Source organism: Chenopodium quinoa, unplaced genomic scaffold (genome assembly GCF_001683475.1).
Source record: "Chenopodium quinoa cultivar QQ74 unplaced genomic scaffold, ASM168347v1, whole genome shotgun sequence".
NCBI classification, from domain to species: Eukaryota; Viridiplantae; Streptophyta; class Magnoliopsida; order Caryophyllales; family Amaranthaceae; genus Chenopodium; species Chenopodium quinoa.
In genome coordinates this window covers 1,961,034-1,976,481 of record NW_018744167.1, presented here as the reverse complement: position 1 = coordinate 1,976,481, position 15,448 = coordinate 1,961,034, and the positions used below count along the sequence as shown (strand labels likewise).

Here is a 15,448-nt window from a genome sequence, read left to right as displayed (position 1 = left end):
AGAAAAACTTAAAAAAAAAAATATCCCACATTATTGGATATTTATAGAGCTAGGGGTAATAATATTATCCCACACCAAAAAATAAGTAGGGTGTCGGACCTAAACCCATAAGGGTAAATTAAAAGGTATCCCGAAAAATGATGAAAAATAAATCTATATGAAATTATTTCAGTAGTGATCCAATAATATACAGAGTAAATTAATAATATAGTGTCAATTCTCGTGAAATTTTTGCTTGCGTTGGACTGTTGACAAAATGCATAGAGCCACAAATTTTCACATGCAAACCTTACGACATGCACATTTAGGCACAATCCTACACAAAATTGAGGGCAAGTGATGTCTATTTCCACAATTGAACCATTATTCATATGAAGACATGAAGTCCATGCAATATTTTGCTCATTATATGGATTGGTCCACACCAAGGCAATCTAAAAGGATACTGTGGTAGGGGGTACGAAGGAGCATTATTAAATTTTATGTAAGCTAATTTAAGAGTATATCTTATACGACTATCTATTATATATAAAATGGGTCGTACATATATTTAAGGGGGCTATTCTTATTTTACTAGATTACTTGTACTTGTATGGTTTTACGTTAGGAGAGAAAAGTATTATTTTTATTAGTGTAATAGTATACGCCATATATGTTGGTTTAATTTATGTAATTAATAATGAAAAATAATTAATATATTTTTTTTGCTTGTTAGTTCTAGGTACCACATCTAATAATTATTTATATTCTTTGTTTCCTTACTAATTTGTTTGATATGTTTCCTAGATGACCAACACAATCAAAGTGTAAGTGAATGGGGTTATAGATGAACTATATTGATTTTCAAATACTACGTTGGAAATTCCTAATTAATTTTTCCTCTTTTGTGGGTATTAATGGAAATCTAAAATGAAAAATACAAGATTAGGTATGACATTTGGAGATATAGCATCATTATCAAGGACATTGACATGAGCCTTTATTAATGGAACTACATACAACTTTGTTATCGTTGTCCCAAATTGTTTTCGCCAACAAAATGTACACTTTAATTCTCGATCAATTATAGTTAAAAAGTAGTGTTGACATTTGAAAATTTTGACATAATTATAGTAGGTCGAAAAAATTCCGAAAGAATTAGGTAATGTTTTTTTGCAAAATTAATTCATCCCTTTTGTCACCCCAAATCTTGATTATAATCCAATCGCTAGTAAACCAATGGCTATTTGTTACCCTTATTAAAATATAACTTTTGTCATTGAAACTTACACATCAAACTCTTTGTGCGCAACTTTAGGGAACATCCAATTAGGTTAAACAAAAATCCTATTTATCGATTAATAATAATGATTATTATGTTGATCATTGTATTGGCCTCTAATTTACCCATTAATCACCATCATACCCAATATTTTATTTACTTTTGCTTAATATCCCGTATCATATATTTAAAACTTAATTTTACATTGCAAAAATTAATGAGCAAGTAACCTCGGGTGTACGGTACACCCGAGTGTATATAATAGACTCTCCCTTCATATGAAAAGGGGTATAGAAAATTGTGCTCTCACAATCCACGATGGGTGTGCCTAAATTACTTTTTGCTGTGTTAAAATCACTTTTCCAAATACGGTTAAAGTTTAATCAAACCACATTGGATTGGAATAATTTTATTTCATGTGAGCACACGCAAATGGAAAGGTGGAATTGGGCCGTGGTAGTGAAAATGGGATAGGCATTACTTTAGTGTAGGTAGATGGACACGTGGAGGTGTAGGGGTCGCTGAAACCGTTTTATACAAACAACGCGTATAGGCCTATAGCTATAGAGATTAGAGAGTGGTGGAGGTGGAAAAGAAATTGAAGGTTCATGTTATTATTGGTGGAGGTCCCAACATCGAATCCTTGTAACCAAAACATATGAACTGAATTTTCTGGTCTCACCTTCCACTCAAAACTGACTCATGTCGCAAACTCTCAACTATAATAACATATTAACATCCCATTATTGCCCAACGTGGCCAAATTTGGCAATTTCATCTTCTCTTTCGTTTCCCAGACACGAGTAATCGAGCATAATCTCTTTTATTTTTTTAGTTGGTGTGGAGAGAGTCAATAAGACAAATAATGTAAGCGAGATTTGATTTCTAATTTTGAGTTCTCTTCTTTAAAATTTTAAAAAGTTGAAATTGTTGATCATTGATATTTGATTTTAAGTCTTGGATATCTTTTCTCAAAACTTTAACTAACTAAAGTAATTGGTTAACTATAAATATCTTTCATTTATATTATTTGCTGAATCATAACATTAGATATGTTGGCACATGCACGTTTCATTCATTTTAGGTTCTACTCCCTATGTCCCTTTTTCTTTGCCCGAATTGTGCTTAATTAAAGATTGAACCAAAAAAATTGCAAGTGGATGAGGGAGTATTTATCTTTTTCGCTTTTATGAGTGTATGCAAGTAGGTTTAGTGATGGGAGCATGTTATTATATTCGAAAATGAAGCAATTTTTAAAGGACATCTCAAAATGGAATATGAGGCAAACAAATAGGGACATAAGGAGTATGTATAAAACTAAAACCTTTTTTTTTTTTTTATCATTTTTCCTATATTTGAGTGAAAACTTTTGTAGAAAACTTATAAAATTTTAAAATGGGTAAAAAAAATTTCAAATGAGTAACAACCTTGAATACACCTGCCTCTATGTACACTTGAATGTATATAAAAGACATTGTATAGACTGAGCTTTTATTTATTACTAGCCTTAGCTAGCTCCGTTCATCCAATAAACCTTTTCGATTTCACCTTAAGTCGCAGTTTTAGTTGTTGACGGCATTATTGAGGGATAATATGTAAACAAATATTTTTATAAACGATTGCATTCTATTTGTAAGAGGTAAAAAAAAATAAAAAAAAAAGGAGGCAATTAACATTGATAGAGGCAAATATAATTGTTTAAACAGTATTCATAAGAATTATCTCAAAATTTTTAAAATGTAGGGATTACCCATTTTTCCGTCCTTTCCTTATGATGTCGACTTTTGTTATTCATTTCTCGAATCACTCAACTTGTAAATTTAATCTTTAAGTTCTCAAATATATTAAAGTAAATTTATGTTTTGTTTTTATTTTTATTTTTTAAAAAATAGAATAACACCTTTATGAAAATATTTCTATGTACTCCGATTAAAGTCATTAATAAATTAGTGTCAAATTCAAAGTGTTACGATTTTTTTTATTTTTTTATTTTTGGGGAGGGGGATGTTTAAGAAAAAAAAAGGTTCATTTGAGAGAGGAGATAATTCAAGTGTTACATATACAAATAAGTATATAATATGTACATTTTTTAAATTAAAATTAATTTAAGAATGTATAACAAAATCACATGTTGATCCGTGTTAGTTAATTTATTAGGAGTATTTCTATTTATTTACTTATTTTTTTTTTTTTTGGTACATGGATTTATTATTTCTACTTAAAATCTTTATATATAGCCTTTATGACTTAATATATCATATTCTTTATATTAATGCAGACGATGGCTTAAAAACCTACGCCACATTTAAGGGTGAAACAAAAGACGGGCCAAGAAAATGCCAACACGCACAAAAGCACAACGTTTTCCAGCAAAAAGTGTACCGTCTTTAAGTGTGTGATTCGTTAGTTGTCCATTTGTGTTACTACATAATGCTATAATCTGCCAACTTGTGGTCAGCTCTTCGTTTTCTTTTCCCTGTTGAGGGGGTTTGTGGTTAGTTTGTTCTTTCAAGAGTTTAGGTGCCAATACAACTTGCATAAAATAGAGCATCAACTAGTGTTGAGGTTTCGTTTATAGCTTGTGGCTTGTACAAAATTTGGACAATTGGTCTATACATTTGATTTTGTTCATTTTATTATTTTTTTCTTTAAGAATTATGGAGGGTCTGGTTTGATGAAATGGTAATTCCTCGAAGTACGTTTGTCTTGATCGAAGGAGTTTTAAGAATGCATTCAAATGTACATTCTAGTTCTCATAAATTCAATTATATTTATGTTAAAGGATATTGGATCTAATCTCTTCGGAGACATCTGATAAAATTGGAAGGACATTGGTCCAATAGTTTGAAATTTGCAAATTTTTAGATACATTAAGTGTGATACAAATTATACTAGTGTATACTAATTGTCTAATTGATAAGAGAAACGAAATACCCAACCAAAATAGGTAGAGAATATAAATGTGGTAGTATCACATTTATCATATGATTATATTGGCATATGTCTATCATTGTACTAACAATGATTGAGACATCAATCAAATATTTTGCTTAAGTTGTGACCATTTATTATCATCAGTAAAGTACTACCAAAATTGCCTTAGTGTCCACTTTTGGGCCGAACTATTAAGGATGTTGTCCTATATAGTAAAGCTATTTAAAAATTGGTTCATTGGGGAGAAGAATTGCAATTAGCCTAACCTAAAGATGATACAAATGACCAACACGAGCTAGATTCGAGCAACATTTAAGAACCATTTGATACGACATAAAAGGATGGGCCGGACATGGTAGGACTTCCTTGACCATGTCAGGGCAAGCTTTGAGTCGAAAGAGTACAAGTTCAAAAAATCGTGTTTTATTTATTTAGTTTTCGAGTCCAAGTAATTTTTAAAAGTATCAAATTGTCCCAATATATTGATTATCTTATATTCTAAATTTAGTGCTTGTTTGTTAGGCCAGGAATGAATTTCTTCCCAAATACTAGGATTTAACTCATATTTATACGTCAATCAAACAACCACTAATTTTGACATAGGAGTAAAATTTACAGAGTGACAAAGTAAAGCTTGGTGGAGTTGGTGGGGAACCCACCTTGTGACTTTGAGGGAGGTCACGAGTTCGAGCCCCACCAACTACATTTGCTTGGGAGTAGGGAGATTCCCTTACCTTCCCCCTCTACTTTCAAGCGTTGACATGTGGAGTTGAATTGGCTCTTGTGAGAGATGCCGATTTAGGCCCTGTTTAGTTCCTTATCTGATCTGATTTGTGGAGTGTACGATAATCTGTAAGGAAAAAATATGTCAAGTGGGATCTTGTTAAATTCGTAATAATGTGTATTTTATTAATATGTAATTTTTATAATTTTTTTCATAACGAAATTAAAAATATTTAGCAATAAAAAATTACACATAAAACGATGATCTGATCTGAACTTATTTTTTCTGAAATAAGTTAAAGTAAACAAGACGTTAGTATGATCTTTCATCTAACCTTAATTAAAAAAAAAGAGTTTAAAATTTACGGAGTTACCAAAGTAGGAAATTTAAACTTTATGAAATGGAGGGTAGAGAAGGGCGGTGAAGATGACAAGTACCTGACTATAAAAAGGTTGTATTCTACAAAACCCGAGTTTATAAATTTAAAGGATTTTTTCCCAAATTGAGATTTATTGGTAAATTATTTACCAAATTGGTCTCGTGGGAAAAGTATTTCCCAAACTAAGCTTCTGGGGTGAAACGTTGTCTCGGACAGCGTTTTACACCCAGTTTTTTTTTAAAAAAAATTCAAGAAGTAAAACGTTGTCTCAGACAGCGTTTTACCTTGTTGACCTGTTGGTATGTATTTTGGCAAAATATACTAGTATATTTTGCCAAATTATACTGGAATATGTATAGCATTTTATTTGAAGCATGAAACGCAGCCTGAGACAGCGTTTTATGTTAAAGCATAAAACGCTGCCTCAGGCAGCGTTTTTCTGCTAGACTGCATTACCAGCAGCATCTGCTACACTGCATCACCAGCAGTTTCTGCAATCTGCTATTGCCCCTACACATAACCCTCACCCAGCAGCATCAGCTCAGCCCCACCATGAACCACCACCCCCACCACCATCCACCACCATCAACCACCTCCCCCACCACCACCGGCCGCCACTCTCGACCACCCCTATGCAATGCAAAACACCCTAAACAACGCAAGGACATTCCCACCACCCCCATCATTAACCACCACCCCCACCACCATCAACCACCTCCCCCACCACCACCGCCCGCCACTCTCAACCACCCATAAACTACCATAAAACACCCTAAACAACGCAAGAGCATTCCCACCACCAGCCCCAACCTTTCCACCACCATCGACCACCACCAACAACCATCAAACACTGGAAACAATCCTAACAACATGATAACCATCGTGAAACAGCACTTTAAGTGCAGGAGACCAAATATATGTTGCTTGATACATATAACGGATATAAAAGATATAGTTTCACTAACAAAAGTCAAATTCGGACAAATAAGGGAAATAAACTTCAAATTGTACAGAGAGTCATTTAGAAAACATTTCTTGTATTAATAATGTAAGCGTTATATACAACATTGTTAAATATCTGAGTACCACAAAAGGATCAACTAACTAATACTATCCGGACTCATGTATTGGAGTTAACTGATCTCCATCCTGTGTGTCCTCCGTCCGTCTACGAACACGCCTCGGACGCCTCGTGTAATGCTGAATGGTGGTGAATGGGTCTCGGGACGGTGGAGAAGTCAGCTGGCGAGACGATGAGTCATCCTGGCTGTGGCCGGGAGCGGTGTTATGGATGAAGTAATCCTCTGCCTGTGTAGAGCCCGAAGTATGACCTCCACCACTACTCTGTCCGAAGTCGAACTGTGAATGGAAGGAGTTGGGGTCATGATCGTCCCTGGGGTGGACGAGATGGCCATGGCCATATCTCTGCAAGCTATGTATGCCCATATCTCGCACCCGCTCAACCTGGGCTCTGGTGGGTACGTCTGCTAAGGCATCTGAAAGTGCATCAACCATCGCACCCATATCCCCCGCCTGCAGTAATCATCCATGAATTAGTAATATGATATAGAATTTCAAATAATTTTGGAAAACAAGAAACTGAAAAAAACTCACAAGTCCGCTGATAACATCATAAGCTGGATGGTAGTGCGTGGACGTTGGGGTGTAGGTAAGGTTGATGAAAAGGCGTGTAATCTGCCTGTACCATACCATGTAAGGATCACGCGGATCCATAACACCCTGAAACAGGTGACCGTCAACGATGGACTCCAACCGCTGGTCCCAAAGCTCAATGAATTGATGATGCTCCAGTGCCCAGTTTGTCTCCAACTTTCCACGACGGTCAATGCTGTGGAGGCGAATACTAGTGTCACAGGGCATGGGGATAGGCTGGTGAAGTCCGAACTGTCGCAACACTCGGTCCGGTAGGTGGCTCTCCACGACCTCGAAACAGATCATGGGGGTCCTGGCAAGCCACTCAGCACGATGCTCGAGCAAATGTTCCGGCATGGCCTCTACCAACACAGCAGAATAGGGATCCCATGTCATCTGCAACAAGGATATATCGTGAAAAGGTTAGGGCAATGCCAATAAACAGTATAAAGAGTAAACAAACGATTACAAATTTAGTGCAAGATTCCACCTGTTCATCCGAGAGTCAATCGAGGGCGTCACGGTAGTAGAGAAGACCTCTCGCTGTATGCGCATGTGTTAGTCTGGGAACCACCCACCTGTGGCAACAAATTATTTAAGAAGTTGTACTAGCTAATTATAACAAAATTTGAGTACACAAGTATAATGTTACGAACCTACAACCGTATGCCTGATCGGGTTCAGGGAGCGGGGGAGCATCGTATGCTGCGTACTGATCGTCCTGGTCCAGCTGCCCTGGACGGTGTACAACAAGCCTACCTGGTCTCCCTACATGGATGTGCTCCCAAGCCCATAGCTGTTTTGAAAATCAAATAAAAGGTAAAGCATAAATAACGTCAAGTCATTATCAGACAAGGCTTAAGGATAATGATGAGGTTTACCTGTAGCACAACCAAAGGACCTCCAATCAGCTGTGCTCCACGCTGTGATGCTCTACACAGATGGCGATACAAGACCGCCAAACAAGCACTACCCCAACTGTATCCACGGATCTCATCCCAGTCGTGGTCTAACAGCTGCAGGTAAATAATCTGAAGATGGCTTCCGCTCTTGTTTCCAAAGAGCACGCCCGAGATGAGCAGGAACAAGTAAGCTCGGGCGTATCTCTGCACTGTGGCGTCGTCAGCGTCCTGAGGTAAATGTCCAAAAGTGTCGCGTAGCCAACCGGTCCTCAACGCGCTGCCCCTGATCTCGTTTGGCTCTGGCTGAACCCCTAAAACCCGACCTACTAAACCTGCGGGGTTAAGTACCACACCCCCTGTCACCGCATTCCCATGGATGGGAAGGCGTGTGAGTATCGCGACGTCCCGCAGCGTGACTGTCGCCTCCCCTACAGGAAGATGGAAGGAGTGTGTCTCCTACCTCCATCTCTCCCATATGTCAACACTCCGATGTCTATCCTGCAGTGTAAGGACAGAAGGGTCAAGTGGTCCTGGTATCCGATCGTGTCCGACCATGATATCTGTTCATTCAAAACAATATGGCCAAACCAATTAAAAAACAGAATTACTAGTCAATGAAATTGACATGACAGTCACAGGTAAAAGACAAGTACGAAATATAAGTCACCAAATCTCAAGTATAATCCAAGCGTTACAAATGTTACATAACGTCATTAATCAACTACTACATGAATCTACTGTTCTACTACTGATAGGCTTATCGCGTACCTAACAAAAATAACCTAACTATTCCTTCTAACTGTGTAGTAGGGCAAGTAAGGATCGAATCCCAAGAGACTATGGTTCATTCAATTAATCAGACTCAATTAATCACTAAGCACGTCACCAATCAATAATGGATGATAATAATCAACTAATATATTAAATAACACAATTAACTAGAGGAAATATTAATCAATAAACTAAAGCATCCAAGATCAAGCATTACCACGATTATGATTGATAAACTAATAAATCTACCCCCAATATATAAATCAATTGACAAGAAGAAAAGCAATCCCTAATAATAATACCAAAGGTCTCTTCCGAGTTATCAATGGCTTCCCAAATTAACTATCAAGCCTACTTCCGTGGAATCAAGCGAATAAGGGACATTAAACACCATGCCTAGATTCCTAATTATTCAATCATCTACTTCCGTGATGATCTTCAAACCCTTAATTGGAATAACCTAATCCCGTTAATACCCAACTTCCGTTGCAATAAGAACAAAGGGATGATAACAATACTAATTATTCCTAATCTAGTATTGGCATAAACACAATCAATTAAGCATGTCAATTGGGATTATTATTGGGGAATTTAAAGTTTTAATTCATGCATCAATCATAATTGGGCTACCCTAGATCTTGGAATAGAAAATCTACTCACACATATTGAAAGAAACAATAACAATCATGAATATGGAAAACATAATTGAAAAGCAATTATAATTGAAAGAGAATGAAGTAGAAGTGAATACCAAGGATTCTTCAATTGAAAGGAATTAAATTGTTGAAAAACAATGCTCAAATCTAATGGAAAGAATTAAAATTGCTTCAAAGTAATAAACTAGAACTCTAGAGAGAGAAAGAGGAATAATGGAAAACTTAAAACTTCTTTCTAATGAAGATTACAAGGGGTATTTATACCCTTAATGACCTAAAAATAAGAAAATAATAATACGGAGTGTCGCATAACTGTGCCCGGTCCAACCGGGCAAGCACCTCCCGATCGGGCGGTGAGAGTACGGAGTTGCTTTCCTTCGTAGCACTTCTTCCACCACGTGCCCGGTCCAACCGGGCTGACCTTGCCCGATCGGGCGCGTGGGGCGGTCTTCATAAATTGCTTTCTACCTTCGAAAATACCAAAAATCATCTAACTCCTATGTGCCCGGTCCAACCGGGCGGACCATGCCCGATCGGGCACGTAGAGGCTGCAGCAAATAGTTTGTATTTAACTCATCTTAAATCAGTCATAACTTCATATCCGGAGCTCTGTTTGAGGCGTGTAATATATCGTTGGAAAGGTCTTCAAGTCTACTTTCCAATGCAATTTGAATCACTCCATTATCATTTGTATATCAAAAGTTATGAGCATAATAGTGAACAGGTGTCATATTTGTCAAGTATTTCATCAACGTTTTGCTTCATTTTCACTCAAGTTCGTCTCGAACACATGATTTGATATTCTTAAGCAATATGTTTTCATACTCCATGATTATTATACTCAATATTAGCCAACCATACTCCATTTGCATATAAATCACCTGAAATTCATCAAAACACACAAACGAAGAGTAGTAGAGCACAACTTAAGCAAATAATGCAAATATGCACCAAAGATCTCTAATTTTGTAATAAAATGAGCTTAGATACCCACCTAAAACATGTGCAAAATAGGACTTATCAAATTCCCCCAAGCTAAACTCTTGCTTGTCCTCAAGCAAGACAATTAACAATAATCAACAACAATCAACAACCAAACAACATGCTTCACCCCATAATGCAAAATCAAACAAGGATTCAAAATCGAAATCAAACGAGCATGCATCCTAATCAACCAATCAAATTACTCAAACCGTCGATCCACCTAATTAATCGTCAAATGAGACCAACCATTTATAATTCAAGAATCGAAGACTAGAGTATCTCACATCGGTGGTCACTCAACACACTTTTTATGTGGCGAGCTAAAAATGAGCTCGATCTCTCACCATCCCCACCAACAATGCAATCCCCCCATCTCACAACACTCGCGTGTTTAGAGGGTTATAATAACGCTCAACCTAGTCAATGTCGACTTGAAATGCAACATATACTCCAGCATTTTGACAAAAGACTCAATTCACATGAACGCAATGCTATGCACGAAGATCGGAAGGACTTTGTGAAGCTTGTAACGTAGGTCGGGAATAAGAATGGGTAGGACAATAATTTGGGGAATGAGAGCTATAATAGTCTAACCGGGGGGAACTATCAAATGCGATGAGTCACACCTCGATTCATCAACTTCGATCAATGAAACACAAACCCAATTACAATGAAAACACAACCATCATCTCATCCACCTACATTCTCAACTCTTCAACCTTCTTTTACTTGTTTGCTTCATTTCTTTATTTTTTTTTTTTATCTTTTTATTTTTTTTATTTCAATCCAACAATTTTTCATTTGAAACTTTTTCCAAATATTTTTCTTTCTTTTCTTTATTTCTCTCTTTCTTTTTCAAGAAATGTTACTTTTTTTTTTTCAAGTAATTCAATCAAACCTCCTTTTCTCACTTTTTCTCTTCTTCTTCCTTTTCTTTTCAATATTTTCGCATCAATTGCAACTTGAAACAGAATCACGCAAAAATACCGCATAAAATAGCTCCCCCAAGCTAGACTTGGGAAAAGTAATCAAATTGGGGCCAAGGGGTAATTTTTGTGGAGTTAATGAAAAATATAGTCAAGCTACAACATGGGTAAGCAAGAAGGGAACTGATGTTCTAATTTTGTCTGGAGGCTACCTAATGAACATGGCCTTCGTCATTTCAATGTGCACGTGCAATGCATTACGACACACTACTAAGAGTCTAAAGTCAAAACTAAGATCAATGCTACACCAGGAACTAAACACACACAAGAATGAATATATAAGGCTCAAGCCTCACGGTTAACACAGTCAAGCTCCTGAATCATACATAGTTAAATAACCTTGACTCCTACTAGGGATCAACAAATTCAAGGTCAAATCATGATCTTTTAGTCCACTATGCAAGTCTTTCAATCGAAAATAAATCAAAACCTTTTGGCATAAAGGATAGGGGCACAGGGAAGTAGTTCAATGGCCGTTGGCCGTTCATTATCATGATTCTTTTATTTTTCATTTCTTTTTCCAGAAGAAAGCATTAAACCTTACTGCTAGTGAAAACACACTAAAGTAGAAAGAGAGAGTGAAAGATGTACCTTGTGTACACAAGAACTTCCCCCCAAGCTAAATCAGACAATGTCCTCATTGTCTTAAAGGGAAACTTGTAGTCAAACCTCATCTTCATCATCACCCAAAATAATGTCACCAAAGCCTCGAGGATTGCAATGCATCTCTTTGGAACAAAATTGAGCAAAAACGAAACAAAGTGTTAGTGGGAAAAAGAATAAAATTGAGTCATGTGCACTGTTTTGATCATAACTTTTGATGTATAAAATATAATGCAGTGATTCTAATTGCATTGGAAAGTATACTTAAAGATCTTTCCAACGATAGGTCACATGCAAAAATCCGATAATTAACCAGAAAGTTATGGCCTGTCGAAATTGAGCAGTTTTGCTGATCCATACGCGCGCCCGATCGGGCGAGCTCTTCCTGATCGAACTCGAACGCAGTCCAGCGAATTCTTCTCCTTTTAAATCAGCCTTTTAGATCAAAATCTGCACCAAGAGAACTCCCACAAGCATAAGATGTACTCTCCTTACCTCTCTAAGAATCAAAGAAAAATGAAAACACACAAAAATTAGAAAAGACTAAAATAAAAATAATGAAATACGGGTTGCCTCCCGCAAAGCGCTAGTTTATCAAGGTCTTAAGCTTGACCATTCTCCTTCCATCAGAAGAATTTAACGCCTTGAGTAACTTATCATACGCTCCTGCAAACATTTCATTAAGCACTATATAGGGCTCAATTGCAAGCACAGTAATCCTTACATAGAAAAGATTAGGAGCACACAAAGATAACTCAAGGTAAAAAGAAAAATCAAAAGAAAAAGATGAAGATACACCACAACCTTCTGCTTCCTCCGCTAAAAATTTAGAATTAATAGAACGAACATGGAGGTAGTCTTGTTCTTTATCATCACCCAATAACGTCTCTATTATTTTACGCTCACGAATAAGTTCATTAGCAAAAGAAAAAGAATTTTCAACCATTGGTTCTACAACCAATGACTTTTCAACCAATGGTTCTACAACTAATGATTCTTCTTCTATTGGAACCAATGATACCTCAACCACTGATTCTATAACCAATGACTCTTTAACCATCGGTTCTTCAACAAATGATTCTTCCTCCGACGTATTATACAAATTATGATAATATTCATCATGAATCCTCCAATAAATTTCATTTAGAACAAACCGTTTTTTAGAATAATCATATATGAATGGAAAGATTCTAAAATCATCCGGAGCTCGAACAAAATACTCACTATAAGGGCAATCAGGGTTTTCATGATAAAGATAATAACAAGAACAATGGCCAGATGCAAGACGTGACAATAAATCATCCATCTCCAAGGCATGTATATCATCAACTCATAAGAGAAAAAGAAGTTAATAATAGCCAAAGCAACAAACCAAAATCTTAGCAAAAACGAATCACAAATAATTAGATGAAAACCGTTAGTCCCCGGCAACGGCGCCAAAATTTGATAGGCTTATCGCGTACCTAACAAAAATAACCTAACTATTCCTTCTAACTGTGTAGTAGGGCAAGTAAGGATCGAATCCCAAGAGACTATGGTTCATTCAATTAATCAGACTCAATTAATCACTAAGCACGTCACCAATCAATAATGGATGATAATAATCAACTAATATATTAAATAACACAATTAACTAGAGGAAATATTAATCAATAAACTAAAGCATCCAAGATCAAGCATTACCACGATTATGATTGATAAACTAATAAATCTACCCCCAATATATAAATCAATTGACAAGAAGAAAAGCAATCCCTAATAATAATACCAAAGGTCTCTTCCGAGTTATCAATGGCTTCCCAAATTAACTATCAAGCCTACTTCCGTGGAATCAAGCGAATAAGGGACATTAAACACCATGCCTAGATTCCTAATTATTCAATCATCTACTTCCGTGATGATCTTCAAACCCTTAATTGGAATAACCTAATCCCGTTAATACCCAACTTCCGTTGCAATAAGAACAAAGGGATGATAACAATACTAATTATTCCTAATCTAGTATTGGCATAAACACAATCAATTAAGCATGTCAATTGGGATTATTATTGGGGAATTTAAAGTTTTAATTCATGCATCAATCATAATTGGGCTACCCTAGATCTTGGAATAGAAAATCTACTCACACATATTGAAAGAAACAATAACAATCATGAATATGGAAAACATAATTGAAAAGCAATTATAATTGAAAGAGAATGAAGTAGAAGTGAATACCAAGGATTCTTCAATTGAAAGGAATTAAATTGTTGAAAAACAATGCTCAAATCTAATGGAAAGAATTAAAATTGCTTCAAAGTAATAAACTAGAACTCTAGAGAGAGAAAGAGGAATAATGGAAAACTTAAAACTTCTTTCTAATGAAGATTACAAGGGGTATTTATACCCTTAATGACCTAAAAATAAGAAAATAATAATACGGAGTGTCGCATAACTGTGCCCGGTCCAACCGGGCAAGCACCTCCCGATCGGGCGGTGAGAGTACGGAGTTGCTTTCCTTCGTAGCACTTCTTCCACCACGTGCCCGGTCCAACCGGGCTGACCTTGCCCGATCGGGCGCGTGGGGCGGTCTTCATAAATTGCTTTCTACCTTCGAAAATACCAAAAATCATCTAACTCCTATGTGCCCGGTCCAACCGGGCGGACCATGCCCGATCGGGCACGTAGAGGCTGCAGCAAATAGTTTGTATTTAACTCATCTTAAATCAGTCATAACTTCATATCCGGAGCTCTGTTTGAGGCGTGTAATATATCGTTGGAAAGGTCTTCAAGTCTACTTTCCAATGCAATTTGAATCACTCCATTATCATTTGTATATCAAAAGTTATGAGCATAATAGTGAACAGGTGTCATATTTGTCAAGTATTTCATCAACGTTTTGCTTCATTTTCACTCAAGTTCGTCTCGAACACATGATTTGATATTCTTAAGCAATATGTTTTCATACTCCATGATTATTATACTCAATATTAGCCAACCATACTCCATTTGCATATAAATCACCTGAAATTCATCAAAACACACAAACGAAGAGTAGTAGAGCACAACTTAAGCAAATAATGCAAATATGCACCAAAGATCTCTAATTTTGTAATAAAATGAGCTTAGATACCCACCTAAAACATGTGCAAAATAGGACTTATCAACTACTATAGCTAAACAATTACAAGCTTATGTTTCGGTTGATCTAGCTGGGCACGTTTTGCGATTGTGACCTTGTTGGTGACAGCGGCTGCATTTAGTCCTAGGTCGGTTAGTGTCATCCATTTCATTGCGTATGCGCTTTGACTTTGGCCGACCTTTTCCTTTTACCATGCTGGCGTCCGGGATGAGTCTAGGTCCTATGTACTGCGTCCAAGTGGTCTCACATGGAATAGGCCAGAACTGTGGTGCATACGTGTTCATATACGCATCCGATTGCAGGAAAGGGTCCACCCACGGCCTCTCGGACAGTGAATAAGTCGCACACACTGCTAGAACATGAGAGCATGGAAGGTGGAATATCAGGGGTTTGTTGCATGTACAGGTTCTCAACTGGAAGTTAACAGTGTGTCTATGGCCTCCCTTTCTACCAACTCGCTCCCCCCTATGTGTC

General features: G+C 36.8%; 1 protein-coding gene across 1 annotated transcript; it reads right to left on the bottom strand.

Annotated features, from left to right (window-relative positions):
* Window positions 1-11,938: 11,938 nt before the first annotated feature.
* LOC110693869 lies at window positions 11,939-13,307 on the bottom strand. The gene is made up of 2 exons (XM_021871039.1): window positions 12,167-13,307; window positions 11,939-11,978 (listed from the first exon to the last, which is right to left on the bottom strand). The coding sequence occupies exon 1, from the start codon at window positions 13,157-13,159 to the stop codon at window positions 12,440-12,442; it is 720 nt and encodes a 239-aa protein (XP_021726731.1). The 5' UTR covers window positions 13,160-13,307; the 3' UTR covers window positions 11,939-11,978; window positions 12,167-12,439.
* Between the last annotated feature and the right edge of the window lie 2,141 nt (window positions 13,308-15,448).

Coding starts and splice junctions, on each gene's coding strand:
- LOC110693869 (XM_021871039.1), bottom strand. CDS start 13,159: ATGGATGATTTATTGTCACGTCTTGCATCTGGCCATTGTTCTTGTTAT.